The 27,299-nt window shown below is 42.6% G+C and overlaps 1 protein-coding gene across 2 annotated transcripts in view; it reads left to right on the forward strand.

The window, feature by feature from the left end:
- The window catches only part of SLC22A15 (solute carrier family 22 member 15), a 44,468-nt gene extending 18,028 nt beyond the window's left edge, over window positions 1-26,440 (forward strand). The window contains exons 5-12 of one of the 2 annotated variants that reach the window (XM_074974450.1): window positions 674-803; window positions 2,459-2,674; window positions 5,911-6,051; window positions 7,163-7,248; window positions 9,881-10,001; window positions 10,825-10,897; window positions 19,248-19,436; window positions 24,307-26,440. In XM_074974450.1, the coding sequence (XP_074830551.1) occupies window positions 674-803; window positions 2,459-2,674; window positions 5,911-6,051; window positions 7,163-7,248; window positions 9,881-10,001; window positions 10,825-10,897; window positions 19,248-19,436; window positions 24,307-24,393 (1,043 nt within the window). In that variant the 3' untranslated portion in view covers window positions 24,394-26,440. The remainder of the gene's footprint in view (window positions 1-673; window positions 804-2,458; window positions 2,675-5,910; window positions 6,052-7,162; window positions 7,249-9,880; window positions 10,002-10,824; window positions 10,898-19,247; window positions 19,437-24,306) is intronic. The other variant, XM_074974460.1, reaches the window with a different exon arrangement.
- The last annotated feature ends 859 nt before the right edge of the window (window positions 26,441-27,299 follow it).

Below are 27,299 nucleotides of genomic sequence, written 5' to 3' on the forward strand. Positions count from 1 at the left end.
AAAGATATTAACTCACCCATCCACCTTGTCTCTCTCAGATCCAGGGTCCAACGTGGCTGCAACAACACTGCAAAGAACATATAATGGAAATATTTAGACACCTTTAACTGTAGTCATTGCTAGTATACAAGCTGTCATGCAGTACAGTGCCTGCAAATTACACTTCTCCAGAGTCTGGAACTTGACACATTTACTCTTTGCCTAATTCCAGGGAAGTGCTTGGCTAAGGGATCAATGACAGTTTTAAAGCTTAATATCTCATGAACCATGAAGGTTATAAACTAAAGTTTTATGTTGGAAATGTCATCTTTCCAATAATTAGTAGTATTTATTTTCGAGTGTGGGAGGTTGCAACAAGCCATGTGGGGGTTATAAGATCTAATTGTTTATAATGTTTTGAAATTGATGGGTGAAAAGTTTGTAGGAAGGCCAAATGATTATTTAGTAGCATTTTTCTTTTGTCCTGTTCTTTTCCTGCTTGTTGTTGTTTTTTAACAGTTCTTCCCTGTTAAGGATCTCTTTTCCGTGATTTTGAGTCAAGTAGCCTTTTTGTCCATACTTCCTGCCTTCCTGGTAAAGTGCTAGTCTCTCTGATCGCACATAATGGGGATGAGCAATGTAGTGAAATGGTTTGTAACATTTCTTTTTTTTCCCTACGTTTCCAACATGTTAGGATCGATTGGTGGCCTGTTCTTTGCAGTGGGAATTGCCCAGTATGCTATGTTAGGGTACTTCATTCGCTCCTGGAGGACTCTGGCAGTTGTGGTTAACCTGGAGGGAACAGTAGTCTTTCTCCTCTCTCTGTAAGTTATTGTTTTTAAAACTGTTTCATTGGCCTTCATCAAAAGAGTAGGAATTGAGAAAGTAGGTCAAAGAGTTCTCCAAGGATCAAATGGAGCACTAGGGTGAAGATAGTGGTACTTCTATGTGATGTATGAGAGAAATCTCATGTCTCCCTTACATTGCAGTGCTGACATATCTGCAGATTTAAGTGGCCTAGATATGCCATATTTTTATTACTCTCTAGTATGATGTTTAAGAACAGCTTACTCTGCACTTGTCATATACCTGAATGTGCTGGATTTACACATTTACTACAAGATGCTGCATATATGTAACTATATGGTCACATGCTATTTCTCAGTTTCAAGGGCAGTATTATAATGTATGCACACAAGGGACAGCACTGAGGTTGTGCATACACTCTTAAAGGTGTGCAAAAGGGAAAAATTTAGTTTGGTGCCATCTTCTTTTATTACATAATGGGTAAAGAGGCCTAAAAGGTTTTTATCAAAAGCACTGTTTTTTCCTGTTGGTTTGTCTTTCATGTTTTGGATCTTGTGACTAGCTGTCCATTTGTCATAGCCTTCCAGCCAAGACATCACGAGCAAAAATTTAGCATTTGTAAGAGTAGGATTTCTAGTTGCTGTTTAACTTCAGTGACATTTTAAATAAAAGAAACCTTTATTAGAGATGCAACACATTCACACCTTCAGTTGAGGTGTTAAAATATAGATCCCAATGAGAACTTTGCTCTTCCCTTAGTGAAGAGTCTGACTTGACATTCCTGATATTTTTAGGTTAAAAATCTTTAGTTAAAAACACCCTAACCTTTCAGCTTGTCTTTCTGAAGCAAAATAAATAAAAATAAAATATATAAATGCTTTCCTCTCAGGACTTCAAAGCTCTGCTCAAAAGTACCTCTCTACAGTAAGTGCAATTTCTGTACCAAATCTCAGTCCTCCAGCTGTTTGACCCTAGAGCTGTTCAAAAAAGGTTGCAAGGATGTTCTGTGTTAGACAGGAGGAAAGGAACATTTTCTCCTAACTTTTTATGCAAAGGTGGCTGGATCACTTTAAATATGTGTTTAAAAAAATCAACTTTGGGTAGAGACTACAACCTGGAAAGGTGAAAGCTTCAGGAAGTTATAAGCTACTGAAAACAAGAGGCACAGGAGGATTTTTGTAGGCAGCAGTCTCAGCTGTACGAATCAGATTCTGCCAATAGGGAGTGATAGAGCTGTTTTGCAGTAACTATTCTGATGCCTGCAGGAGAGAATTTTGGACTGTGTTGGGGAGAAGATGTGAGACAGCTAAACTAGTTTAGTTTTTCATAACCAGCAGCTGCCTGTGTACTGTAACTGCTTAATCCACACATCCTTAATTCTGTATTTCTCTAATGCAGACTCCTAACATTTGAGTCAAATTTTAAAATACAGAGCAAAGTTGTTGCATGTTAGATACTCAGAAAATTGGTAAATAAAGATGCTCTTATTCGCCCCACTTTTTATTAAAGTGTAGTTTACCTGCAACTACAGATGAATTCTAAAACTGAGGTGAAACGTTGTTTGAAAAAACATGCTGTGACATTGAAATGTCCTTCAGCTTTATTCCAAACAGGCAAATCCAATCCTCTATAAGAGTAGGGCCCTAAAGCCTCAATGAAATCTCTGTTTCAGATTCATTCCTGAATCCCCCCGCTGGTTATACTCACAAGGTCGGCTGAGAGAAGCAGAAAATGCCCTCTATCTCATTGCAAAGAGGAACTGCAAGCAGAAATGTACTTTTTCACTAAAGCTCCCAGCTGACAGGAGTCACAGAGAGACCAGCAGTTTCTTGGACCTGTTCCGATACAAGATCCTTTTGGGGCGCACTTTGATCATGATGTTCATCTGGTATTTGCACTTCTTTTTAAGTTCAGCTCTTTTTAAAGTATTTGAAAAACGTGTTGAGAGACAGCTCGTCATGCTTTCAGCCTCTTTATTACTATGGGCATTGTGCATGGAACAGAATCTTTGTTTGAGTTCCTTAACTCTTGGTGCTTATTCTTCACCTGATGTCATTTTAATAATCTAGGCCTGAGGTACTTCATCTTGACACTTTTATGATACTTTTCATCCAAGAATCTCAAAAGTAGTTGAGAACTCTTTCCCTACAGCCCTCCAAAATTGCTGAGATTGGTCATGTCCTAGTTCTTTGGCCCAGGGTTGTTGGGTTTTTAGTCTGATTCTTTTTTAGTGCCCAAATTATTTGGTCCCTTTGGATAGTAAGCCCGTTTTATTCTAGTATTCAAGATATTGCCCTGTTCAGAGAGCTGCTTTAAAAAATAAATATCTAGCACTTCATAAAAGGATCGTAAAACTCTTTACAAAAGCCCTGGTCCTGCAAAGATGTACACACTTAAGGTTAAACATATGTGTACATTCTTTGCAGGATCTGCTCAAATTTGGGTAAGATCACATTTTCAAATGGAAAAGCTGAGGGGTTACATGAAGTAATGGCATTTTCAGGAATAAAATCCAGGTCTCCAATTCTCAGTCCCCTGTACAAACCACTAGCTAATACTTTTTCTATTTTTAAAATAAACAATCTTCCTTTTGTAATACTGCCATGACAGCAACCAGTTGTCTGTCTGTCTTAGTGGTTTATACCGCTGCCCATCACCAGGGTATCAGAGTACCTTCCATGTAAAAGTGGACTTCATGGAGTCTTTGGCACTACTCCCTTTTCAGGGTAGTAATTCTGATTGGAGTAGGGTTTTGTTCTTGACTTCTTAGATTTCATTAACCTTTTTTAGGTTGACTTTTGTTAGAGTAGATTTTTATTGGTTGGGGTTTCTTGGGATTGGGGTTTCTAACTTCAGGTGAGGAATAATCAGCAAAAGGAGACATTATCTTTATATTTAAGATGTTTTAATGCAAATATCCTGGGATAAACAGGGTAAGAAAAGTAAAGTAAGTTATTAAACAGGTTTTTGAAACTTTCCATATAATAATAGTGTCATCTGCTCTCTTAAAGATCTGGGCAGCCACTAACAAATGTATTTTGTAAGGCCAATTTGTTTTGTAAGCAGAAAAGAAAAACTGATTTATGAATGTGATGATGTCTAGACAGACAGGTGATTGGTACTTTAGAAATTCAGGTAGAACGGTTTCAAATATCAAATAGTATGTGCTTAAACGTGCATAGTCTGATACAATAGATTCCTAAGAAAAAATTATTTCCCTTGCTTGTGGGGATTCCACCCCAGTAATGATAGGTGCACTTTCTGGTAGCTTTTAATGTTCCTGCAATCCAGTAGTGTCTTGAGTTCACTGTTGGCGAAATGATTCTCCTTTCGCTTGGCAAACACACACTGCAGTGCACAGCTGGCCACAGTGAGGATGGCATTAGCATCCAGAGAGTTCTGAAGCAGCCCCATCATGACTTCTACCAGCTAAATGAACAGTCCACCGTTATCCTACAGCTACTGAGTGGCAGGGGGTACCCCGGAGCACACTAGAGCTCCTGCCCGCTGCAGGCGGTGGGGGCTTCCGGAGCTCTGAGCGGGCCCCCACAGCTACCTAACCGCTGCGGGCGGTGTGGGGACTCCACAGCTGAGCTCCCCATTTTGTCATGGATATTTTTAGTAAAAGTCACAGATGTGACAGTAAAAGTCACAGGCTTCTGTGAATTTTTGCCCGTGACCTGTCCGTGACTTTTACTAAAAATATCCGTGACAAAATCTTGGCCTTAACTATAAGTGATGCAGCCTTGGGCAAACTATTGTAAACTTTAATGACCAGGTTTACCTCTGGATTGCCCATGGTAGACAAAGAAGGTGGTTACGTTCATATTATTTACTTTCACTTTAGTGATAAAGTGAAGAGGTTTGTAATCAAGCATGCTTATGCTATCAGGTTAGTAATATTATCTAACCTGTGCTGAGAAAAGTTAATGAGGAGTTGAAACCAAATAGTATGTTATAAGGACACTTGATCATAGAGTGGAATAATGAGAAATGTAACTGTTTGATCAATAATGCAATCAGCAATACAGCTCAGCTATACGTACCATGGAAGATTTATACAGTGGTTCCAGCTTGCTGGAGAACAGCTCTTGAAGTGACTTTGTTGTATAATGGACTGCTAGAACTATTTTAAAGATTATCAAAGAATATGGAGGGCCTTTGTGTACACTATAGGAACTTTAAAGTGGATGTTTCAGGAGCTAGCAGAGTGTTGATGGTGAAACCGCAACTTGAGCAAGCATAACTGCAAAGTTGGCCAAGGGATGCACCTCAGAGGGGCCCAGGGAAAACTACTTGTGGAAGTAAGTTGCTGACTGGAGCAAACAAGCTGGTGTTCAGCGTATGTCCCAAGATGGCTGTACCAACAGCTATAGCCTAACTTACCTTTCACAAGCTGAGCTGATGAGATGTGTTGCATAAAGAGAGGAAAATTCCAGCCCCAGTTGCAAGAGCTGAAAGGTAATGCCTTGTTCCCTGACTGGATGGTGGAGCAAAAACAACTTTTTGTGGTTGGACATTTTGAATCTTCAGCAAACGTATGGGTCAGCATCTGATTGGTCCATGCCAACATCTCCAAAAAGAGCAACCAGGTTGGACCACCCAGCAGAAATGGGACAAAACAGCCTGTCACCTTCCAGAAAACTGAAGACACCTGGAAGGGAAAAGACAGAGGTCCTGGACTGGTCACCTGGGAGTCCTCTTGATGACATCAAGTTCCTATGTGGGATAGACATTTTTAACTGTCTTTCTATTTTCCAGCAATTCAGGTTGCCTGCTAATGCATCTGGAAAAGATTGTTCATGTCATCGTTCACTTCACTTGTTTGCAGTGTCAACTCCTTCTGTGAACAGTAACTGAGCTGATGTTCTGAGCAAGTTCTAGTGATAAGTAACACACAGACTTTCTCTTGAGTGATGACCAAAATGAGTTAATTGACTACTTTCTGAAACTGGGAACCGAAGTAGTAGAAATTGTACGTGCTTGTGCATGTACTTCAAAAATTCAGTGTGTCCTCCTTTTGTGAAAGGTTCCAATAAAGATTGTTCAGTTTCAAAGTCTTATACTTGTTTTTTCTTTCTCTTCTCCTCCTCCTCCTCCTCCTCCCCCCCCCCCCTCCCCCAGGTTTGTGTGCAGCTTGGTATACTATGGTCTAACTCTCAATGCAGGTGACTTAGGTGGAAGTATTTATGCCAACTTGGCTCTCTCTGGGCTGATAGAGATACCTGCCTACCCAATCTGTATCTACTTGATTAACCAAAAATGGTAAGTATTAAATAGAATGAAGCTCAATATCTAATTTTTTTCCAGAGGTAATTTTCCTGGACACCAGTTTGCCCTTAGCGTATTATCAGTTTAGTCATGTTATAGGAAGTATTAACAGTCCCAACCTACTCTGGCCTCCTGGGGGAATGAATTATGTAAAAAAATTAATAAATTTTCATGAAAGAGAAAGCAATCTTTCCTAACCACTCCCAAGCAGTAAATAATACTCTAGTTCTGGCACACAGATTAAACTGAAGCTCTCGAGGAGAATTCTGTAGTGTCTAGCTGCTCTGACTCTCTACTAACACAAGATGGCATTCTTCAGACTTCTGATGTTGTGACACCACAGTGAAGAATCCCATAATACTTTCTATGCCACTCCAAGATGAATTCTTTTGGAACTAGAGTGCTGTCTTGGGGGCAGCTCCCATCTTGGTGTATGTGCATTATGCCTCATAGGGCTGACCGATAGGGTTTCCAGTTTTGGTTGGCTATATTCCTGGAGGTTAGATCACATGACATAATCTTTTTAATTAAAGATTAATTTTTAATTTCTGGAGACTCCAGGACAGTCCTGGAGGACTGGCAACCTTACTGAACACTGGGCCATCTAGCCTATGTTTGACGTGCAATACTCCATTCTTTCTCTCTTTCAGTAGAGCTCATCTCAGAACTTTATTAATAGGTGGCTTTTCTCCCTTTTCCTTCTGTGTTTGAGGAATAGCTCCTCCTGCATGCGCCCATTCTGTGCCCCCTCTTCTCTCTTTAACCCCCCTCACGTGTGCGCGTACACACACACACAATGGGAGACAAATTAAAAAGATAGGAATAGTCAGCCAGTCTGTCTGGAGATTTCTTAGTGATTTACAATCTGCACTACGTAGTGCATCCTTGACAGGCTCATGCACTGACCATACTATGAGAGGACCAGAGATTTCTGTTTGAAAATTTAAAGAGTAAGAAAGTAAAGACTCTGCAGGAGATTTTCAGTAATTTATGCCATGTGAGTAGAGTGGTGTTGGGTGACTTTAGATTGCTCAGTGCATTGAAGTCCTTGGATGAAAAATGGAATAGAAAAGTTAAGTATTATCCTTTTTGGGGACCCCATTAGGTTTGGCCGAAAACGGGCATTGGCAGCGTTCCTGTTCCTTGGAGGACTGGCCTGTCTTATTGTCATGTTTCTTCCAGAAAAGAAAGGTAAATGCCTTTTTAGGATTTTATAGTAGTATTGTGCATGTATATAACCCCCTCCAACTCAGGATCTAAGGATTTCACAAACATTAGGTTCATAACATTGACATGATGTAGGTAATTATTATCTCCATTGTACATCTGGGGAAACTGAGGCATAGTAAGGGGGAATTTGGTTTTCTGAAGGCTTAGTGATGAGTTGGGGAAAGAGTTTGGAATGGAACCCATTTCCAGGCCACCAGTCCTGTGCTGTTAATCACCATACCAACATATTGCGGCCTCTGCTTTATACTAGGAATTGGGGAAATGTACCTTACGCCAGGGGTGGGCAAACTTTTTGGCCGGAGGGCCACATCTCGGTATAGAAATTGTATGGCGGGCCATGAATGCTCACAAAATTGGGGTTGGGGTGCAGGAGGGGGTGAGAACTCCGGCTGGGGGTGCGGGCTCTGGGGTGGGGCCAGAAATGAGGAGTTCAGGGTGCAGGAAGGGGCTCCAGGCTGGGGCGGGAGGGGGTAGGGTGCAGGAGGGGTGAGGGCTCCAGCTGGAGGTGCGGGCTCTAGGCTGGGGATGGGGGGTTTGGGGTGCAGGAGGGTGCTCTGGGCTTGGACCAAAGGGTTCAGAGTGCAGGAGGGGGCTCGGATGCAGGCTTGGGGTGAGGTTTACCTCAAGCAGCTCCCGGAAGCAATTGCATGCCCCCCTTCCGGCTCCTACGCGGAGGTGCGGCCCTGCTGCTCTGCTGTATTCTTCCCAGTCCACAGGCGCCGCCTCTGCAGCTCCCATTGGCCGCGGTTCCCAGCCAACGGGAGCTGCGGGGGCAGCGCTTGGGACGGGGGTAGTGTGTGGAGTGGAACCCCTTGGCTGCCCCAAACATAGGAGCCAGAGCGGGGACATGCTGCTGCTTCAAGGAGCCGCATGAGGTAAGCGCTACCCCAAGCCTGTTCCCCGGCTGGAGTGCAGTTATTTTTTGTACATAATTCTACATTTGTAAGTTACACTTTCACACTAAAGAGATTGCAATACGGTACTTGTATGAAGTGAATTGAAAAATGCTATTTCTTTTGTTTATCCTTTTTACAGTGCAAATATTTGTAATAAAACTAATATAAAGTGAGCACTGTACATTTTGTGTTCTGTGTTGTAATAGAAATCAATATATTTGAAAATGTAGAAAAACATCCAAAAATATTTAATACATTTCAATTGGTATTCTGTTGTTTAACAGTGGGATTAATCGTGACTAATTTTTGCAATCACGATTAATTTTTTTGAGTTAATCGCATGAGTTAACTGCAATTAATCGACAGCCCTAATTTTTAATTTATTTCAGGAAGCCATATAAAGGTCCAATGCTAGGTTGTTTTTCAACTATTGTACACAGATATAGAAACCTTCTCCTTCCTTTCAAAGCTAGGCACATAAAATTAATGATACTTCATACTTGTATTACATAGCATTAGTCAAAGGCTTTAGACCATTGAACCTAGCAGGATTTTTAAAAGGATTAAACATTTATATGGATGAATATCTATTGTTACACTAGACAATGGTGAATGTAATTGTTTTAAAGGGATAGAACTCAAAGTTCAGGGTATATGTCAATCACTAACTGCCTGGGTTGAAATAGAAACTGGGTCTTTTGTCATTATCCTTTGTATAGGATTTTAACACTTTCCTCTGAAGCATCTGGTACTGGCTAATGTCAAACAGGATACTGGGCTAGGTGGGCCACTGATCTGATCCTATATGGCAGTTCCTATCTTTTTTTCTAATGAGGCAATTTTAGATCACCCATCACATAAGAACCAAAGCCCCACTGAAAGTCACCTAGATACTAAGTCACTTAAGAACTTTTGAAAAAATTTTCTGTTGTCCTTTGCACCAGCTTACCAATAGTACAAATTCTACTCTTCAACATTTATTGCTTTTGCCAACGGTACTCTCAGAAAATGTTTAGAAATTGTCATTAAAATGTTCAAACCAGTCTCCTTCTCTTTTACTTCTAACGCCTATTATAACAATTTAAAAACAGAATTTAAGTACGAAAGTGAACTTCACTGTTTTTCATAATTTGGTCAATGAGAAAAACTTACTTTGCTTTTTCTGGCTCTCATGCTTTGGTCCTGGGAGCTATCGTAATTTAAACAAACTATATCTACTGGATTTCTTAATTTAATAGGAACACCTGGACTGACATTAGATGTTAAATTATTCTCCATCCTCTTCCCCCCTCCCCCCCCCAAAAAATTGTAGGCCAGATTTGAAAGTCTCTTTTTTTCAATGTAAAACTTAATTCTAAAATACATTTCACAGGGTGTTCAAAGGAAGATGTTCTTTCTCTTTGTGCAATCTGACAGTATAGCTAAAGAAAATGGGTGCATTTTCCCTCCTCATCTTACAAAATCAGATAGGTGACTTTTTTGCCACTGTTGCCTGAAGGATGGATCTCTTGAATTCTTCTGAGCTTTAAGAGCCCTATTGAAGCCACATATAATTAATGTGTGCACCTCCAACAGATATTGTCAGCATAACAGACTCTTCAGCAGATTCCCTTTCATTCCGTTTGTTACTGAAGTGATTACTAAAGGACATTTCTGTATGCTATGGATCCTTACAAGGGTCACACTTTCTTTATCAGCCACAGGAGTGTTTGCAGTTGTGAACAGCCGTTCTTTGTCTTTACTGGGGAAACTGACAATCAGTGCAGCATTTAACATTGTTTATATCTACACGTCAGAGCTTTATCCTACAGTGATCAGGTAATCTGAATTCACTTTGTGGTGGTGGTTTCTCTTGCCCATCTCCCTAATCCTTATTTCTTCCACTTTTATTTTTGTCCTGTTAACGGCACCTTCTCATAGAGACTTTCCCTTAATTAAAGGAAAACTTGTGTGATTAGTCATAGGGCCTTATAGCAGTATCATCCGAAATCTGCCAGGTGCTGGGTAAATATAAGACAACTCCATTAAGTATTCATGCTAGTGTAGCCAGTGATGTTGGGGCTTATACCTTCAGGAGGCTGCAATTGTTTAGTGCAACTTGATCATTCACAAACACTTGAGCAGCTCTGACATTTGATCCAATAGGGAGTAGTGGAGCCACATACTCGTTGTAGGAGAGTGGACAGATGAATGTAGCGTATAGATGCACTTTGTACTGGTGGTTCCCCCAGGTACAGCCATTGGTAGCCAGCCAGCCACTGTAGCTCATACAGTGCACCCGTAGTGTAGACACGCAAATCTGATATGTGGTGTGATTTGGATTAGTGCCATTTATCCCCAATTTCAAGAAAGGTTAATGTGCACTAGTCCAAATCACAGTTCACAGTGGCTTTGTCTCTGCTGTGGCAGCTACACTAATGCCTGAAACTCTGTTTGTGAACAGGGTCTCTGTTCTTCAGCACTGTGTACAATTCCATTATTGGAATGCTTTTAGCAGCATTCCAATACCTCCCTTGCCAACAAACTTTGTCATAGGCATAGTACCATGACCAAGAATTTTCTTATTGCGGACATCCTTTTAAAAAATTCCTTAATTCCTCTCCTGCAAATACCATTGATTAATGCCTGTATTTTTCTTTAGGAACGTTGGAATGGGTTCCTGCTCCATGTTTTCCCGGGTTGGTGGGATTATTGCTCCCTTCATCCCTTCACTGGTTTGTCTGCACTTACATTTTTATTTCTTTATCTTTATATCTTGCTTAGCTCTGATGTATCAGATGTTTGCAGGGATGGGGGAAATAGGATAAACTGTGTATGATTCAAGATCTGTAAAATATAATCAACATGGAGGACATGTCAATATAGTATCATGATCCTCCATACATGGTGAAGGACAGCAGGATGTAGCCCTTATGTAGGCAAAACTCCCACCATTTGTTTCAGTCTGTGTTTTAGCCATGTAATGATTTCATGAACTGGCCTATACGCTGCAACAGCCTGACCACTTTCAGATGCTCAGATACTATGGTGGTGAGCCTCTCCTAAAACCCTGGATAGGCAAAGTTAAAACCCAAGCTGGCTTGTAGGATTTGCAATATCAGATGAGATTGTTGTACTCTCTTTAGTAGTTCTTATCCCCACTCTGTCTGTGGCTAATGCTAGAGATGAATCCCTTCATATAAATTGCCTCAACAAACATGTAGTTCTGGAAATGGATGGGGAAAGGGAAGGAATGATGTGATCAGTTTATTCCTTGAAATGTGAGGTTTGCGGTTTAACCTTAATATCTTAATGGAGAAGAGAGAGGCAGCCACAACTGGCTTCACTCTCACTAGATACATGCAAATTAAAATTCGTAGCTAAGTGTCATATTTCTAGATGTGGATATTTGTGTAGAGACCTGAGATACTTAAAATCCCTGAGCCTGAGTCTTGCAGTAGGCCCTGAACAGAATGAGAAATCAGGGTGATGGGAATTACATATATTATGTATGGTATAGTGACCTGAGGTACTTGTATAAAAATAAATGGTCAGATTTTCTTCTGGCAGAAAGGAACTGGAAACTGCCAACTCTGACCAGGTGACAATTCCCTCTGTGGGGTGGAGCTTTCTTGCTTCTGCATCCCCTCCCACCTGACTCGGGCAAAGGGGTCTGTCAGGAAGGCAGGGTTGAGGCCTTTGAGAGTCCATTGCTAGATGGTGTAGACTATACAGCCCCCAGTGTACTCCATAATAGGCTCAGGCCAGTGTAGATCTGCCTGAGGAAGTGTCGTAAGCTCCTTGACATGCGTGGTGGTGGTGATTGGGTGAGGATATGGGGAGCACTCCATTCTCTTGTGTCCGGAAAGAACTTGGCACTGTGGAGAATCTGAACAAACGATCTTAAACAAATCATCAATTTGAGACTTCATCAAACTTAACATATGTCAGCTTTGCGTAAATATGGGAACAAATAAATGTTGAATTGGGGAGAAAAACTGTTTGTTTTGGGAGTTCCCCTGAGCACATCTGTAAATAAGGCTTGTCTTTTTTGGTGGGGGAGAAAGTTGTGAGATTGTATATATTGGTGATAAAACATTGTGCCTTTATGCCTGGTCATAGTCTAATACTGTGTTAACTTCTCCTATCTTGATTTAGAATTTTTTCACAAATGAAAGTGAGTGAGACTTAAAACTTAACTGATTTTTTTTTTAACAGTTGCATCTAAAGGGTCAAATTTTTCAAAATGAACTTGCCTGGCTTCTCAATTTGCCTGAAACGGTACATTCAAGTTTCTGGAGTTCCATTTTAGGCAACTCACACTTTTTTTTCTCCCCCAAATTTGATTTTGCATTTGACATCTACTCAATTTGTGTGCACAAATCAGTGTTTGTGGAAAAATTTCATAGCCAAGAACTTGAATGCATGAATTTAGCAAGGTAACCTATTCCCCCCCCCCCCCCCCCCCGACGTTCTTGCTAAACCCTGGATTTGTGCTGGAAGTGGCCCACCTTGATTATCATACACATTGTAAGGAGAGTGATCACTTTAGATAAGCTATTACCAGCAGGAGAGTGGGGTGGGGGGAGAGAAAACCTTTTGTAGTGGTAAACACCCATTTTTTCATGGTTTGTGTGTATAAAAAGATCTTCTGTACTTTCCACAGTATGCATCCGATGAAGTGAGCTGTAGCTCACGAAAGCTTATGCTCAAATAAATTGGTTAGTCTCTAAGGTGCCACAAGTACTCCTTTTCTTTTTGCGAATACAGACTAACATGGCTGTTACTCTGAAACATGAATTTAGCAGGCACTTATTTAAAATTCGTTCCAAAACCTGTGGATCCAGAGGTTCCAAGCATTTCTGAAATCATCTGTTCCGATCTTTATGTATCATGAAGGCTAGATTTTAGTCACAGGTATTTTTAGTGAAAGTCATGGACAGGTCCCAGGCAGTAAAGAAACATTCATAGCCCGTGACCTGTCCATGACTTTACTATATACCCCTAACTAAAACTTGGGGGTGAGGGGATGCTTGGGACCCCGCTGGTGCTGGGGGGAGCGTTGCTGGTGCTCGGGGGGAGTGGGGGAGGATTGGCAGGAGTCGCAGGCTCCCTGCCGGGCTCCACATGTCCCCGCAGTTGTGGCCGGGGGGCTCCAATTGCTGCTCCCACCACAGGTGCTGGCTCTGCAGGTGCAGCTCCCATTGGCCAGGAACCGTAGCCAATGGGAGCTGTGGGGGTGGGGCCTGTGGGCATGCCAATGCATGGCACCTCCTAGCCCCTCTTCTGCCTATGCCAGTGAGAGCCAGGGAGCCACCCTCCCCCTTCCCACCCCTCCCTCTCGCGGGCCCCCCTTCCCCCCCAGTAAGTGTACCCTCCTGCCCTGAGCCCCCTCCCACACACCCAAACTGCTGCTGCTGGCCTAGGGGCTGAATCCATGACTTCCATGACCTCCGTGACAGACATGCAGCCTTACGTATCATACCTGTGATGGGTTCCCCATGGGGTGCCACCTGGAACTGGGGTGTCACTGAGCTCACCTGACCCACCAGCCTGGGTTCCCTTTACACTGTACTGCTGTGACCAGCCTGTCAAGCCCTCTTCCAGGCTCCAGTCTGCACCTTCACCAGCACACATACAGGTAGGGACACACCCATCTTCAGAAACATACAGATGCTGTGATCAGTTCTGCATGGGAAGGCTTCAGCTAGGGAACTTCCCAATTACTCAACTGCACACACCCCCCTCTGGAGGGTAAAGCCAAAATTATACTGTCTTGCACTGCGCAGAGAACTGTACAGCCTAAGCTCATGAAATTCGCCCCCTCCCTCAATGTGGAGAGGAATATACACAACTTTCTGCCCCCAGTTATGACTCCCACACACTGGTTTTAGACCAAGCAAATATAAGTTTATTAACTAAAAAAGATATATTTTTTTTAAGTGATTATAAGCCCTCGGATCGCTACCCCTTCCTACTTCTCCGCGTGGGCACCAATGATACTGCCAAGAATAACCTTGAGCGGCTCACTGCAGACTATGTGGCTCTGGGAAGAAGGATAAAGGTGTTTGAGGTGCAAGTGGTGTTCTCGTCCATCCTCCCTGTGGAAGGAAAAGGCCTGGGTAGAGACCGTTGAATCATGGAAGTCAATGAATGGCTGCGCAGGTGGTGTCGCAGAGAAGGCTTTGGATTCTTTGACCATGGGATGGTGTTCCAAGAAGGAGTGCTAGGCAGGGACGGGCTCCACCTAACGAAGAGAGGGAAGAGCATCTTTGCAAGCAGGCTGGCTAACCTAGTGAGGAGGGCTTTAAAGTAGGCTCACCGGGGGAAGGAGACCTGAGGTAAGTGGGGAAGTGGGATACCGGGAGGAAACACGAGCAGGAGAGCGCAAGAGGGGAGGGCTTCTGCCTCATACTGAGAAAGCGGGATGATCAGCGAGTTACCTTAAGTGCCTATACATAAATGCAAGAAGCCTGGGAAACAAGCAGGGAGAACTGGAAGTCCTAGCACAGTCAAGGAATTATGATGCGATTGAATAACAGAGACTTGGTGGGATAACTCACATGACTGGAGTACTGTCATGGATGGGTATAAACTGTTCAGGAAGGACAGGCAGGGCAGAAACGGTCGGGGAGTTGCATTGTATGTAAGAGAGCAGTATGACTGCTCAGAGCTCCAGTATGAAACTGCAGAAAAACCTGAGAGTCTCTGGATTAAGTTTAGAAGCCTGAGCAACAAGGGTGATGTCGTGGTGGGAGTCTGCTATAGACCACCAGACCAGGTGGATGAGGTGGACGAGGCTTTCTTCCGGCAACTAACAGAAGTTACTAGATCGCAGGCCCTGGTTCTCATGGGAGACTTCAATCACCCTGATATCTCCTGGGAGAGCAATACAGCGGTGCACAGACAATCCAAGAAGTTTTTGGAAAGTGTAGGGGACAATTTCCTGGTGCAAGTGCTGGAGGAACCAACTGGGGCGGAGCTCTTCTTGACCTGCTGCTCACAAACCGGGAAGAATTAGTAGGGGAAGCAAAAGTGGATGGGAACCTGGGAGGCAGTGACCATGAGATGGTTGAGTTCAGGATCCTGACACAAGGAAGAAAGGAAAGCAGCAGAATACGGACCCTGGACTTCAGAAAAACAGACTTTGACTCCCTCAGGGAACTGATGGGCAGGATCCCCTGGGAGAATAACATGAGGGGGAAAGGAGTCCAGGAGAGCTGGCGGTATTTTAAAGAATCCTTATTGAGGTTACAGGGACAAACTGTCCTGATGTGTAGAAAGAAAGAATAGTAAATATGGCAGGTGACCAGCTTGGCTTAACAGTGAAATCCTTGCTGATCTTAAACACAGAAAAGAAGCTTACAAGATTGGACAAATGACCAGGAAGGAGTATAAAAATATCGCTCAGGCATGCAGGAGTGAAATCAGGAAGGCCAAATCACACCTGGAGTTGCAGCTAGCAAGAGATGTTAAGAGTAAGAAGGGTTTCTTCAGGTATGTTAGCAACAAGAAGAAAGTCAAGGAAAGCGTGGGCCCCTTACTGAATGAGGGAGGCAACCTCGTGACAGAGGATGTAAAAAAAGCTAATGTACTCAATGCTTTTTTTGCCTCTGTCTTCACGAACAAGATCAGCTCCCAGACTACTGCACTGGGCAGCACAGCATGGGGAGGAGGTGACCAGCCCTCTGTGGAGAAAGAAGTGGTTCGGGACTATTTAGAAAAGCTGGATGAGCACAAGTCCATGGGGCCGGATGCACTGCATCCGAGAGTGCTAAAGGAGTTGGCGGATATGATTGCAGAGCCATTGGCCATTATCTTTGAAGACTCATGGCGATCGGGGGAAGTCCCAAATGACTGGAAAAAGGCTAATGTAGTGCCCATCTTTAAAAAAGGGAAGGAGGAGGATCCAGGGAACTACAGGCCAGTCAGCCTCACCTCAGTCCCTGGAAAAATCATGTAGCAGGTGCTCAAGGAATCAATTCTGAAGCACTTAGAGGAGAGGAAAGTGATCAGGAACAGTCAGCATGGATTCACCAAGGGCAAGTCATGCCTGACTAATCTAATTGCCTTTTGTGATGAGATAACTGGCTCTGTGGATGAGGGGAAAGCAGTGGACTGTTATTCCTTGACTTTAGTAAAGCTTTTGATACGGTCTCCCACAGTATTCTTGCCAGCAAGTTAAAGTAGTGTGGGCTGGATAAATGGACTATAAGAAGGTGGATAGAAAGCTGGCTAGATCGTCGGGCTCAACGGGTAGTGATCAATGGCTCCATGTCTAGTTGGCAGCTGGTATCAGCGGAGTGCCCCAAAGGTCGGTCCTGGGGCTGGTTTTGTTCAATATCTTCATAAATGATCTGGAGGATGGCGTGGACTGCACCCTCAGCAAGTTTGCAGATGACGCTACATTGGGAGGAGTGGTAGATATGCTGGAGGGTAGGGATAGGATACAGAAGGACCTAGACAAATTAGAGGATTGGGCCCAAAAGAAATCTGATGAGGTTCAACAAAGACAAGTGCAGAGTCCTGCACTTAGGACGGAAGAATCCCATGCACCGCTACAGACTAGGGACCGAATGGCTAGGCAGCAGTTCTGCAGAAAAGGACCTAGGGGTTACAGTGGACGAGAAGCTGGATATGAGTCAACAGTGTGCCCTTGTTGCCAAGAAGGCTGTTAGGGGGCTTATTCCTTCACCCACTTACTTCCCTGGTCCTTCTCGCATGAACAGAGAGCAACAACACCCGAAGTCCAAAAGTGCAAACAATTCTATGTTTGTTGGGGTGAACTTCCAGCAACCATGATTCCAGTTTCCTTCCTTAGTGTCCCCCTTCCCAGCTCTGACACCACAAAGCCTTACACCTGTGTCCCTGTTCCCATTCCTGCCCTTAGCCAAACATGGTTCCCATTTCCCCCACACCCACTCACTTCCTGATTGACTGCAGACTATATAGTAAAACTTGAGTTCTGCTTAGCTATACCTTAACTAATCATTTTCCTGAAATTTAACTAACCAGTCCTAACATATTGTAACATGATTATTTAACCAATTATATCCCACCACCTTAATTAGTTTACACCCAGCAAAATTAATTATACAGCAGACAGAAACAATCACAGAACCAGACAGAGATTATACAGACAAACAGTGGGGAAATGGGGACTACAGTGATAGAACAAACACAGAAATGAGGATTTCACATCCCAGCTATTGATAAGTGAGTTCTTGCCAGACAGGAAGCTATCAAACTAAGTTTCCTTTTACATCTTCTAGGCACTTCCCTTTCTCTGGAGGCGATAGGCATTATCAGGACAGGATTGTATTCCTAACAGCCCAATAGCACCTTATTTCAATGTGACTAGTTTGGAATGTGAAGAGGTGACCGGTCGCTTCCTAACTTATGGCTGCGTCTGTTGCTTAGCCAAAGGCCTTAGCGTAAGAACAGGGCCTCAGACTGTCACAGTAAGAGAAGGACCTTACACTGGCAGACAGTGATTTTGATTCTTTTTTATACCTCTATAACTAGCCAAAGGATAAGAATACACCTAAATTCTTAGAGTATAGGCCTTTACAGACAGGCCTGAATATCTATATCCTAACAAAGGCTAATGGCATTTTGGGCTATATAAGTTGGGGCATTGCCAGCAGATCGAGGGATGTGATCATTCCCCTCTGTTCGACATTGGTGAGGTCTCATCTGGAGTACTGTGTCCAGTTTTGGGCCCCACATTACAAGAAGGATGTGGAAAAATTGGAAAGCGTCCAGCGGAGGGCAACAAAAATGATTAGGGGACTGGAACACATGACTTATGAGGAGAGGCTGGGGGAACTGGGATTGTTTAGTCTGCAGAAGAGAAGAATGAGGGGGGATTTGACAGCTGCTTTTAACTACGTGAAAGGGGGTTCCAAAGAGGATGGATCTAGACTGTTGTTAGTGGTAGCTGATGACAGAACAAGGAGTAATGGTCTCAAGTAGCAGTGGGGAGGTTTAGGTTGGATATTAAGAAAAACTTTTTCACTAGGAGAATGGTGAAGCACTGGAATACGTTACCTAGGGAGGTGGTGGAATCTCCTTCCTTTGCAGTTTTTAAGGTGAGGCTTGACAAAGCCCTGGCTGGGATGATTTAATTGGGGATTGGTCCTGCTTTGAGCAGGGGGTTGGACTAGATGACCTCCTGAGGTCCCTTCCAACCCTGATATTCTATGATTCGGGATAGCAAACAGATCAAAACAGATTACCTAGGAAATAAACAAAAACGCAATCTAAGCATAATATACTAAAGAGATTGGATATGAGTAGCAAATTCTCACCCTAATTGTTGATTCAGGCAGTTTGTAGAGATTAAGGGGCCAGCTGCCCTTGCTTGCAGCTTAAAATCCCCAGATATTGCTTTCACAGGCTAGAAATCCCTCTAGCCTGGGTCCAACCCTTCTCCCCCAGTCCAGTCCTTGTTTCTCAGGTGTTTCCAAGCGTCTCCTTTGGGTGGGGAGCCAGCGAAGAACCCTGATGTCACTCTTCTCCCTAAAATAGCTTTGTCTCCAAGCTTGGTTCCCGCGCCTGTTCAGTGGAAATACACTGATATTCCAAGATGGAGTCCAATACCAGGTGACTTGGTCACATGTCTGTAGGGTCACAGCAGCAATGACTCAGTCTGTTTGTAGAGTCCTCAGGAAGGCTCCCTGGTGGGAGATTAACTTTTTCTAAGACCTGTTCTCCATAATGGCCCTTCCCAGCCAGCCATCTAGACTGCGTGCATTCTGCCTAGTGGGCGTTCCCCAGGTGTAAACACATTTGTAATAGATGCATAAACAATATTCCTAACTTCAGATACCAAAATGATACATGCATATAAGTAGTATAATTATATTCAGTAAATCATAGCCTTTTCAATGATATCTCACATGATCAATCTTGCATAAAATACATTATAGTTATGCCATAATTATATCATCATATCTCTATGAAGAACATGGTGTAGTGTGACAATACTTACCTCACAGGGTGGCTGAAAATTAAGTGCTTGAATAGGTAAAATGCCATATGTTTGCCCCCCTTTCCTTAACTATCTCTGCTCTTAATTTCCAGAAATCTGTGCAGTGGTCTCTGCCATACATCGTGTTTGGAGTGACTGGCCTGTTGTCGGGGCTCCTGAGTTTGTTGTTGCCAGAAACACTGAACAGCCCTTTGCTAGAGACGATATCAGACCTGCAAGTGTGCTCATACTGGAGACTGGGGGACGAAGCTATGTCATTGCAAGCACTAGGCGGCTCACGGGTACATCACTTTTCTTAATACTTCTCCACCATTGTAGTGCATCGATTACAGCTGTCAACTTTAGGAGTGCCGAACTAGATGGTGCTTAGTCTGTGGATGACAGGCCCCAAGGGGACACTGGGGATAGTTTAGTGATCTTACCATCATATCTGAAATACTCTCTGCAAGTGCAGGCTCAGATCCTAGCTAGGTCAACTCACCCTCTCATGCTTGGTGAGAAAGTTACAACTTTCCCTTTAGGATAAAGGACCCTAACACAGAGATCTCTGCCTCTGTCACCTCTAGGCTGCTGGGTCCTATAAGGCTGGTCCGTAAGACCTTTCAGAAACCTTATCTGGCACAAGATGCAGCAGCTGGTTTATGAGGGAGGGCTGTGCCTGTATTCTATAATCTGTGCAGGCTTCCACTTTGTTTTTGGGTGCAATTTAAGATGTTGGTTCTAACATACAAAGCCTTAACTTGGTTAGAACCTGGTTAACTCTGATGTCTGCCTCACACCTGACCGTAGTAGCTGAGATTAGTTGAGATGCATGATCTAACAGCTCCCAGGCTTAATAATGAGGAGACTTGGAGGCAAGGTATTTTCAGTGAGGTTTACTTGACTGCTGAGTTTGCTTCCCTTTGTTCATTCATCAGGTTTTGTTGACCTTCCAGTCATGTCTTGGTATGAGAGTTCTTCCATCTATTTTTTTCTCCTGGGGAGGGAGAAATAAATGAGTGGAAAGAGTGATTAAGTTTGGGGAGGGATTTTAGGTCTCTTAACACTGGTCCAAAACGTATAAGTATTGTAGGGTTTACAAAGATTGACTTGGAGCACTAGAAGGGTACATCTTGTCACATTAAATGAAATGAAAAAATACTCAGTCTTTAGGAACACGCTTCCCCAGATATACATCTGATTTGAATCCAGATAAAACAAAAGGAGCCAGATTCATGTCCGCAGAGACGCTGTCTACTTCAGTGAAGTTACACCCAAGATGGCCTCTGACACATACATTTTTTTTTAAGACAATCACAGGTAAAACATATGGAAAATGAAAAGCTGTTAAACATTAACCCTGTCTGATAAAGGTGATAGAAAGGTCTAGTGGAGCTGCCATTAGGATTACTTAATACATTGTTCTGCTGGATACCCACTGATGCCTAGTGTATATTTAAGTTTTGCCAACATACTATGTCATAGACTCGATTAGCGGAGTGATTTTTTTTCCTGACATAGCTGCGTTAGCAAATGCACTAGCGTTATACCATCAGTATAGTGTTATACCCCAGTTATACCATCAAAGCCATTTTGCTGGAATAGCTTTTTTTCGCCCTCCTGGTATAGATGTAGTTTAAACCAACTCTTTTGCTGGTAAAAACTGCATCTATACAAGGAGGATTTGCTGGTACAACTGTACGGGCAAATCCCTTAATTATCGACAAGGACTTGGTATAGCCACTTTACATGATTCATAAGAGCTGAAATATTTGGATAATCTCCCACTGTGCCCAAAAATTTGCGGAGAAAATCTGACCGTGTCCAATGTTGTTAGTCTGGGTTGGGCAAAGTAAGAAGACTTGTCTGATTCTATGCCGGGGTCGGCAACCTTTCAGAAGTGGTGTGCCAAGTCTTCATTTATTCACTGTAATTTAAGGTTTCGTGTGCCAGTAATACATTTTAACGTTTTTAGAAGGGGTCTCTCTCTCTGTCTATATTATATAACTAAACTACAGTTGTACGTAAATTAAATCAGGTTTTTAAAATGTTTAAGCTTCATTTAAAATTAAATTAAAATAAATAAATAAAATTAAATTAAAAAGATCTTATCAGTTTAGTGTGATCCTTGCCCTTGCTTTTCCTTGCGGAGTTTTCCAATGTCCCCAGGCAGGCAGTGGGCTGAGCGGGCCGGTGGCTGAGATCCCGGCTGGCAAGGGGCTGGCAGCCGGAACCCCAGACGGGCAGCAGAGTGCCACTGAAAATCAGCTCACGTGCTGTCTTCGGTATGCATGCCATAGGTTGCTGGCCCCTGTTCTATGACAACACATGTGTTAATGTTTTCCCCTCTTCTCTGGGAGCAGTTGCTTTGTGGGCTTTTAGGTCTGTAAGTTACATACACTGAGTGCGATAATTCTCCATGCCAAGGAAGACCCATAAATCACCGTGATACACTGCTACCTCGATATAACACGGTCCTCGGGAGCTAAAAAATCATACCGCGGTATAGGTGAAACCGCTTTATAACGAAGCCACACACGTAACGTGCTGATCCACCAGAGCAAGCAGCCACACCCCCTGGAGCACTCGTTTACCGCGTTATATCAGAATTCACTTTATATCAGACCATGTTATATCAAGGTAGCAGTGTATTATAAAACTGTAATGCACAGGTTCGTTGCTGTCTTCCATCCCAGAGGGCTGTGTTTCAGGGGTGCTTCGTTTATTGGGTTCTAAAGCACTTCAGAATCTATGAAAGACAGATATTGCAAGCTGAACAGGATTGGGCTGGGTCAATACTTGGATGAGACATTCAGGGAAATCAAAAGGATATTTTAGGAAATGGTATATTTGATTTTTGTCATAAACAAACTAGGGAAATGCAGCCTAGATGGAGTTACTATAAGATGGTTACATAACTGGTTGAAAAACTGTTCCCAGGGAATAGTTATCAGTGGTTCACAGTCAAACTTGAAGGGCATAATGAATGGGGTCCCACAGGTATCAGTTCTGGTTCCAGTTCTGTTCAATATCTTCATCAGTTATTTAGATAATGGCATAGAGAGTACACTTATAAAGTTTGCGGACAATACCAAGATGGGAGGGCTTGCAAGGTTTTTGGAGGATAGGATTATAATTCAAAATGATCTGGACAAACTGGAGAAATGGTCTGAAGTAAATAGGATGAAATTCAATAAGGACAAATGCAAAATCCTCCACTTAAGAAGGAACAATCAGTTGCACACATACAAAATGGGAAATGACTGTCTAGGAAGGAGTACTGCAGAAAGGGATCTGGGGGTCATAGTGGACCACAAGCTAAATATGAGTCAACAATGTACTACTGTTGGGGGGCGGGGGGGGAAGTGAACATCATTCTGGGATGTATTAGCAGGTGTGTGGTAAGCAAGACACAAGAAGAACAATTTTTCTCCCTCCTCGTAACAACCTTTTATGTGCTTGAAAACTTATGTCCCCTTTCAGTCTAAACAAACCCAATTTTTTCAATCTTCCCTCACAGGTCATGTTTTCTAGACCTTTAATCATTTTTGTTGCTCTTCTCTGGACTTTCTCCAGTTTGTCCACATCTTTCCTGAAATGTGGCACCCAGAACTGGACACAGTACTCCAGCTGAGGCCTAATCAGCGCAGAGTAGAGCGAAAGAATTACTTTTTAACCTCTGAGGATAGGACAAGAAGCAGTGGGCTTAAATTGCAGCAAGGAAGGTTTAGGTTGGACATTAGGAAAAAATTCCTAACTGTCAGGGTGGCTAAGTACTGGAATAAATTGCCCAGGGAGGTTGTGGAATTTCCATCATTAGAGGTTTTTAAGAGCAGGTTAGACAAAGACCTGTTGGGGATCGTCTAGATATTGCTTAGTCCTGCTATGAGTGCAGGGGACTGGACTAGATGACCTCTCAAGGTCCCTTCCAGTCCTATGATTCTATTATTGTTCACAATTTATCACCCATTCCTTTAGTCAGTGCAGAGCACAGTTCCCTACCAAGGTGTTAGGGGGTGCTTACTGCTGGAAATGCTCTGTCTGAAAGAATGTTGTTCATCCAAAAAAAAATTTAAAATGTGTGTATTTTCGCACTTGCACCACTCTAACCTTTTTTGCGGGGGGGGGGGGGCGGGAAACAATTCCCCTCTTATATGTAATTAGTGCAAATAGGGCAAGTATCCTCATCCTTTGCTTGGAGGATAAGAATGATCTTGTGGCCAAAGTACAGCACTGGAAGTAGGGAGATCTAGTTTCAGCTCTCATTTAGCAAATTGTCTCTGCAGTTCCCTTCTCTACCCCAGATAGTCACCTGACTTGGATCGCAAGCCACAAACTTTTCAAGTAGTGAAAATAGCTTGCAGGTATGTATGTTGCACACCCTTGCATTGTAGATTGCAAGAGTACAGAATAGCCTTTTGTCCCACAGTTTCTCCCTTTCCAACAGTTTCAGTGCCTGCAGAACCTCTTTCCCTTTGTGTCAGGCATGGTTAGTTTTTTGCTGTTTTGTTTTTTCTAGTAGTTAGCTTGTTCTGTAAAAGCTTTCTGGTCCCATGAGTCTCTTTTCACCTGTGTTTAGGCTTTTTATATTGTTGGCTAGATGGAGCTTTGTTTATCTCCATGGCAGGTAATCCTGGCAAATGCCTTTTTTTTTTTTTTTTTTAATGTGAAGCTTGTGTAGGAAGATGTCCACTCATGATAAATAGGGATGAAGAGGCATTTCCCCCAAACTCTGCTTCCTGAGCCTCTGCTTCTAGTAGATCACAGAGGTACAGGAACATTGCTACTGCTTTCTTAACTCAGAAAGCTTTGTAGAATGCCAGATCAAGCCATCCTAGTCAGTTCACTTGTCTTGCATCCGACCTCCTTAGTCTGCTAAAGGGAGCACAGGAGTTCATGCTGGATAAAAGTCCATCATTTTCTAAGAGGGTTCGAAGAAGTATGAATCTAAAATCCTCAGATCCAAGTGGAACTGACCTTGGGCAGGTCATTTAACTTCTCTGTACTTCAGTTTCCCCTATGTAAAATGTGCAAAATCCTCCCCACCTCTCAGTAGGGTTGTAATGCTTCCTATTTGTAAAGAGCACTTTGAGATGCTCTGAAGGTGCTGCAAAAGTACATTTTTTCAATGTTAACTGTTGAATGTATTAACAATTTCATTTTTTTTCCTAGTCTGCAGATAAAGATCGCTCTGCAGGGAGTGAAAGTGAAGATGAAGAATTCTATGATGCTGATGAAGAGACCCAAATGATCAAGTAACAAGAGGAAGCTTTCCTTTTTATGCCTTTTTTTTTTAAACTTGTCCAGCCAGGTCCACCTGTAAGAATAAAACTGGAACTGTCTGCGGGTGAATTATAACAGGGCAAGTGCCTCTGCCTTTCCAGCACTGGGGGAGGAATTAGAGTACTACTCAGATGCATTACAGTGGTTTGACTGGTGACCACTGCTGATTTTTTTTTTTTTTTTCTTACTCATGAAAACCATTCAAATGTTTGTGGCTCAAACTTATGATTGCAGGCTAGGTTTGAGGCCAAAGATGATGGGGAGGGATTTGAGGTATTTCTGAAACTTGAACTTGAGAACTGATTCAACTTGCAGACTTCCGCTGCATGTGTTTGCATTTTTCCTTCAAGGTGGGCTCATGTTGATTTTGAAGCAGCTGAAATCCATAAACTGGAAAGGTTTCAACTAGGCTTCTTCAGATGGATGAAATCTAAAGAGTTAAACTGGACACAGAAGATACTATAGGCCAGTATGATGGGAACAAATTCCTGAAATCCTCTCAAGTAACCTGCAGCACACTGGAAAGAATGAACTATGGAATCTCCACCAGTTCTGCATCCGTTCACTGAAATGGAATTTCATACCTCAAGTGCTTAGGGAACACCAACAAAAGATAGCTGTACTCATTGATGTTGTAGGATGGATGTCTAGGGGGCTATCAAAGGTTAGAGGGACCAGCTAATAAGAAAGGGCAGAGGGACTTAAGTAAAACAAAATCCCCATTATTGCTGATCTCTTCTCCCCCTGTCTGTCTCCTCCACCCAGCCCTTGCACCTCCCAAAACAACTTCCTTTTTTTCCCTTTTATTTTGGTTCTTTCTCACACAGGCTTGTCATGACAGTCTGTAAATCTCAGGATGGCTCTGAATTTCTGTTGCATATTCTGATTGATTTTGTGTTTCTCACTTTGCCATGTAAACTGAGGGACTTGTTTTTCCATGGCATAGAGTGAATGTCTTACGGGAAGTAATTTTACTTAGCTATGTTTTGCATTATTGTGGGCTATCCATGATTATGGCTATGGAGGAAAAATGAGATCTGCATGCAGTGGTACAGAGTACTGAAATTGCCTGTGCAGGCTGCTACTAGTGTCTTGGGGATCGTTGCAAGAGGATGCTAGTATTTACTTTAAATTTCTGTACGTAGATAATGTTCTTTGGAAGTTTCTTGAGCCCACATTCAGTTCGTTACTTGACCTTGCTGAGGGAGAACTGTATTCTTTTGTTTACACTAAACTTTTTTTTTTAAAGTATACTGAAAGAGAAGGATGTTGAGTGTTGAAGTTTTGCCAACTAATAGATGCGGCCTTTGGGTACGGATTCAATATTCCTAGCTGTTACAGTTGACTTCTATATAATTCTTTGCAGTTTATGGGATCAAATTTCATATTAAAAGTGTAAAGGTAGCTGGTTATTCTATTGGAAAATAATACATGGATCAAATAATTGGGGAGAAGGGTGTTTACTGAACATATTCCAGAGTCAGAGCGAAAAACTCAGTTATTCCGGAAGGAAGCAGAAGATCGGATCTGAAACTTACAGCAGGGTATCTAAACTTTGTCCAGTCAAGAGCTGCATAGGCAACTTTCTAGGAGCCCAAGAGTTGTATCTCTGTTACCTGAGTGGAATGTAGTGCTGCCATCCTCATCTTCAGTGCAGAGGGGAAGCCCACAAGACTACATGTTCTGGCATGCAGTACTCCATCTTGATCTGAACTGATTGATACAGTGCTATGAGCACAACGGTGAGCTGTAGTGGGGCTCAGTAGTCTCTGCAGGTAGCACATCAGTAGGGAAGATGAAGAGGACTGCTGGCTGCATTGTAGACAACAGTGGGACATTTGACCGGCAGCCCACACTTTGATCTCTCCTGACTCTTGCACAGCTCTTGTGGATGTGATAGCAAAATTAATAGAACTTTTTAAAACTAATCTGGATGTTTTCAGCCTTATTTATACATAGGAAAATGACTGAGTGGAGTTCTTGGAGTTATAATTAAGTTTGTGTGTTGTGCTTTTTTTTTTTTCTAGTTTGACATTTGACACTTTTTAAAATATGGGGATTATAAGAAACATGGGGGGAAAGGGTTTTTTTCTTTTCATTAGGTTCTTGGTGATTTTTTTTCCTCAAAGGTTCTACATGTGCAATAGCTCTTACTGAAGTTAATGCTGCAGTACCTAGGAACTGTATTGATGTTGTCACAAACCCTATATTTCTTAGGGGATCAGTCTCCACAATGGAATCACTGCCTCTTTCTGGCTTTAAGCAGTGGAAATAGGGACTCCTTTGTGAGACTGACTAGCGCTCTTGGCCTTGTTGGTTTTGTTTTTGCTTTTATCTACATTCTAGATTGCTAAAAGTCCCAAACCTGCAAAGAGATCCATCCATGTAACTTTCCATTGTTACTCCGTGTGGCTGCAGTGGTTCAGGTGGATGGATTTCTTTGTAGGATCATGGTCAAAATTTGTGACAGTCCCTAATTTAAGGTCAAATGTACCTCCATTTCATACAAGCACTCTTATACATATGATTGCAAAACCAAGGATGAAGAAACTTTTATGTGAAATAAATTAATTGCAATTTTTTTGGAGACCCTTATACTGAGTCTGTCCCAGGTTTGCACATTCAAAGGTTGAGGACCTCCTACTCTGTCTACCATAGAGGCTGTTGAGTGGCTATTTATTTATTTTGGGGCCAGTGAATTGCTAGAACAGGATCTTCCTAGGCGGAAGCTCAGTGTTCGTTGAGGTGGGGGTTTGTTTTTTTTTTTTTTTTTTTTTACAGAAGGATTCTGACAAATGACTAATTACTCTTCCGCTCCATGTGCTTCAGTCTGGCTCCTCTGGTGTTTGGGTTTGTGCTTAGAAGTTGGGGGTGATACAAAC

This window comes from Natator depressus, chromosome 1 (assembly GCF_965152275.1).
Source record: "Natator depressus isolate rNatDep1 chromosome 1, rNatDep2.hap1, whole genome shotgun sequence".
Classification (NCBI taxonomy): Eukaryota; Metazoa; Chordata; order Testudines; family Cheloniidae; genus Natator; species Natator depressus.